We start from the raw sequence: 4,472 nt of genomic DNA on the forward strand, positions 1-4,472 counted from the left end.
TGCGAGTCATTACGATTCCAGTTGTTACAAGCTCAAGAGGAAACTGTGCGGTTAGATGAGGAAGTATCAGTTTTAAGAGAGGAACTAGGAAATACAGAAGCCCAATTGAGAAATGCCCAGACAGGAATTAAGCGTCAACTCGAGGAGAATGAAGAATTAAAGTCACGCATGTTTTGCATAGATAATCTGTCTGGAGATGAATCTATTTCGTTTTACACTGGGTTTCCAAACTTGCAGACATTCCAGGCTATGCTGGTATACTTAAACCCAGGGGAAAACGGACAAAACATCCGCTACTAGCGTTCGACCGACAAAAAGGTCCCGGCACATCAATACGATGGGGACAATCAGAAAAACAAACCTGGGCGAAATAGAACTCTGAAACCCAAAGATGAATTTCTTTTAGTCATGTGCCGCTTGCGACAAGGGTTTAATGAAGCACATTTGGCATTTTTACTTGGCATCTCTCAGCCAACAGTCAGCAGGATTTTTGTTTCCTGGATCAACTTAATGTATCCTCGTTTTGGCACTATAAATATTTGGCCCAACGGTGAGGAAGTTGATAAATCTATGCCTGAAGATTTCAAGTCTAAATATCCCAAGACACGAGTTATCCTTGACTGTACAGAGATAAAATGCCAAATGCCAAGCAGCCTGCTCCTGAACAGCAGATTATTCACTTCATACAAGAATCACACCACTCTGAAAGGACTTATTGGAATAGCCCCTTCAGGAGCAATAACATTCATAAGTGAGCTTTACGCTGGTAGTATCTCGGACAGAGAGATTGTTGAAAGGAGTGGCATCCTAGACTTACCGTTTAATGAAGGTGACAACGTAATGGCCGACAAAGGTTTCACAGTTGAGGACCTACTCCCTCTGGGAGTCTCTTTGAATATTCCCCCATTTCTTGGGGGACCAGGCACATTTTTGAGCTTACTGGTTCATAGCCAGTAAAGCTCTATGTCAACAAGTGTGTAACTAAGTAAGGCTTTTCAAGTGAGACCTTACTAACTGTTCCCATCACTATAAACTTCGCATTGAGCAAAGGAAATAATGATTTCAACAATTTCATGACATAGTAACACTCTCTTAAGAAAATCACAGATTCCTGTTTAAAAATATCATCAGTTTACTCTTCATTACCAGTGAGCACATGTCCTCTCAGACGACTTTTTTCCCATTTTCTGACTGATGGGAAATATTTATGTCCTTTGCATTTAACAGAAATTGTTTGCAGCCCTGGCTTTTTTGCATAGTAAAATGAAGTTATTTATTCTTTTACATGTACCATGTTATTTTTCTCAAAGATGTAGCTTCTTAGCTACATTATTCTGTAAATTTGAGTTTAAAATAGTCTCATATGTATGCAGGAAGGTAATGAAAATAGCAAGAACAAAGAAACAAACAAAAAATTGGTACAGTGTACATGTATGTCATTAACCTCATCTCAGAGATGAGTGGAAGAATACCCTGATTTGGAATGAGACCTCATACTCAACATGGCCTCATACAAATTATTTTTAACTAGTGAAAGATCATCGCAGGTACCAGTATGTACTCAACTTAAGCAGTTGAGAAAAGAAACCTGAAAAAGCTTTAGGCTTCAATGGGGATCAAACCCATGACTTCTGCAATGCTGGTGCAGTGCTCTACCAACTGAGCTATCAAGTCAACTGGGAGCTGATCACATGGTGACATGGTCATGGGTTAGATCCCCATTTATGCAAAAGTGTTACTTGCCATGAAGAAAGACAAAATTCGAGAACTCCTCTGTTAGTTGTTTATATACCATTGTTGAATATAATCTCTTTTCTGTCCTTGGCTGTAAAACATTTCCAAAGGTACAGTGTATTTGGAAATTTTTTTTGGTATTTAATAAATTGACGTCAGTTTTTCATGCATCTGTCCTGTTATTGATCATGAATTTCATAACTCTGAACATGAAATTTCTCAAATAAATTTTATCATATTGAATAAATTAGATCCTTTATAAATTTCATACATCTTGATTAATTATTACTCACTAGGGAGGCCTATTGGACTGCCCAACTATTTACCCTTCATCCTCATGTTCTTAACAAAAGGTGGGAACTTAAATCAAAACACTGCATTAATTACTACAATTGAGTAATTATTATCTGCCATTTTTCCTATGTATTATCGTTTTAGATTAGGCACAGCTACAAGATTTTCGTTGAATATCTTACTGCTTACGTAGGTTGGTTTTGATGTTAATTTCAACAATTTTTCTCATCTATGACGAGTCTAACATTGCCTCTTTTCTGCAAATTTTCCATTGTTTTTCTAAATACACTGTTGTTCATAAGTTTGAAGAAATCTCTTTCAAAAGTATTTTTGGCATTAGTTCTTTTCTGAGTATTAAAATCGATATACTGACTGCTTCATCTTGTTTGTGGAAATATTTGACTTTACTGACTTACGAAATGAGAGTCTCATGAACTAGAATGCCGATTTAATATTTTATTATATTTCCTTAAATTTATGTGCTATTTTAAAAAACAACCGTAGTGCATGATCACGAGTTTGCAGATAACGTTACCATATTTCACACCCCGTTCATAAATCAATAGTTAAAACAAGCTTATAAAAATCTTATACAGTATGATAACGAGTGAATATTCTAAATAAAATCCACTTTTGTTGTGAAAATGATTATCAGTGTCGGTAAAAGTCTTGCCTGTCACTACCCTGCTAAGTGCTGTCTTAGTGCATAGAGTCTTCTGTGCGTATTTCTCTGGTGCACACAGGAGGACATTTAACTAACCTGCAATGTCATCGAAAGTCATTGTAACGTGCATGGCGTTTTAGTACATCTTTAAACAAAATATACCCATATGGAGCTCAAGAATGCAACATCAAGACAGGCAGTGAAACATAAAGATCTGGAATCTTAAAAGCGACGAGTAATGGACTTTGACAGCAATGTTTCGCCCGACTAGGCGAAATCAAAGTGAGCTGTACTTCTAATATTTCGCCAAGGTGGTGTTATGTACAACACTAAAACCATTTTGACATAGAAGACGACGCTCAATTAATGCAATTCTTGTACGCTCCAGGTTGTGAAAAAGATAAACCAGTGAAATTTTACCCTCCCGGTTTCTACACCTTGATGGGAGCCACAATGTCAATGTTGGTTAAGACCACGCTTCTCAGTTCGATCTTATTAAATGCTAACATTCTTATCCAGGCCAGAATGCATTTTATATTTTTACAATTCAGGATGGCAAAAACAATTCGATAAATTGGAAGAGAATGAGGTATAATTTTTCAACGAATATCCTTCCATGGAAAGTCTGCAAGAAAAATGCAAAGACGGGAAACCGCAAGTCGTCATCATAGACGATTTCATGCAAATCATGTACCGAGACCCGAACTTGCTTGGTGTTCACAACACAACAAGCCTTATACCCCATGGCACCCATAGCTGTGAGCATTAGAGCCCAGGTGACAGGCATGATCATTTTTAATTTTGCCGCTGAAGACTTACAGATTTGGTCCATTCTGGCCAAAGAATTGTGAGTCACAGAAAAAGCCAGAAATGCACGGTTAGCTGCTCAAAAAAAAAAACATCTAGTAGGTCTTTTCCATTCTTTTTCCTTGCAGCTTTAAAGACCTACATGATATCGAATAACTTTCGTAGATTGGTAGAAAATTGGTTACACTTGAATAGGGAGACTTACGAATTGATGACACACTTCTTAGAGAATCAGTGAAGTCACATGATTCCCATTCCCAGTGGAGAGATTACATGCTCCGTTTTCACGCAGGACAGATACTTCCCGGGAACTATAATATGGTCGAGAGATACGTGACTTGCTAGATATTTATAGGTTTTCTTTTATTTACGTTTCCCATGTCATACTTCATATGATTGACCTTCCACCGACCATTACAACACCGTCCACTCGCAACAAAGGAAAACCTTGCCCACTGTCATCTTCATAGTTATCATCTTCATGGTCCACTTCACGACAACCATTATCACGCAAACGGACAAGAAACTCTGAAGACACAGACCGCCGACGACAGCATAGATCGACAGAACGCAGGACAGATTCAAGAAGTTACAGCTCACGCAAAGAGAGCAGAAATCGTTTCCATATTCAAAGGCAACGCCATCATTAGAGAAATGATGACCCAAGGCATGGACATCCTAGAGAAACGCCAGCCAACCCACAGCAAAGACACCGACAAAATGTAAATCAGGCAAGAAGACCAAAGAGGTGTTTAACTGTGGGCCGGTTGGCCACATCAAAAGAGAGTGCACACAACCCAAACGAAGAGTCAAAAAATATATTAAATGCACAAAACAGTACTTTTCAAAGCACCTATAACCAACCTTCATATTCACAAATAAAAAGCTTCACCTGTCCCTGTAAGAATTTATTCTGTCGGGAACGCCTCGCAAATATTAACAAAGTCAACTTATTAGAAAACTTCTATTTCCA

General features: G+C 38.0%; 1 protein-coding gene and 1 non-coding gene across 2 annotated transcripts; one reads left to right on the top strand and one right to left on the bottom strand.

Moving 5' to 3' along the window:
- The first annotated feature begins 408 nt into the window (after nt 1–408).
- Nucleotides 409–957, top strand: LOC138037216 (uncharacterized). The gene has a single exon (XM_068883191.1). The coding sequence runs from the start codon at nt 409–411 to the stop codon at nt 955–957; it is 549 nt and encodes a 182-aa protein (XP_068739292.1).
- A 644-nt stretch (nt 958–1,601) lies between these two features.
- Nucleotides 1,602–1,674, bottom strand: Trnaa-agc (transfer RNA alanine (anticodon AGC)). Its single transcript has one exon. It is a non-coding gene; the product is annotated as a tRNA-Ala (tRNA).
- Nucleotides 1,675–4,472: the final 2,798 nt, after the last annotated feature.

This window comes from Montipora capricornis, chromosome 2, assembly GCF_036669925.1.
Source record: "Montipora capricornis isolate CH-2021 chromosome 2, ASM3666992v2, whole genome shotgun sequence".
Classification (NCBI taxonomy): Eukaryota; Metazoa; Cnidaria; class Anthozoa; order Scleractinia; family Acroporidae; genus Montipora; species Montipora capricornis.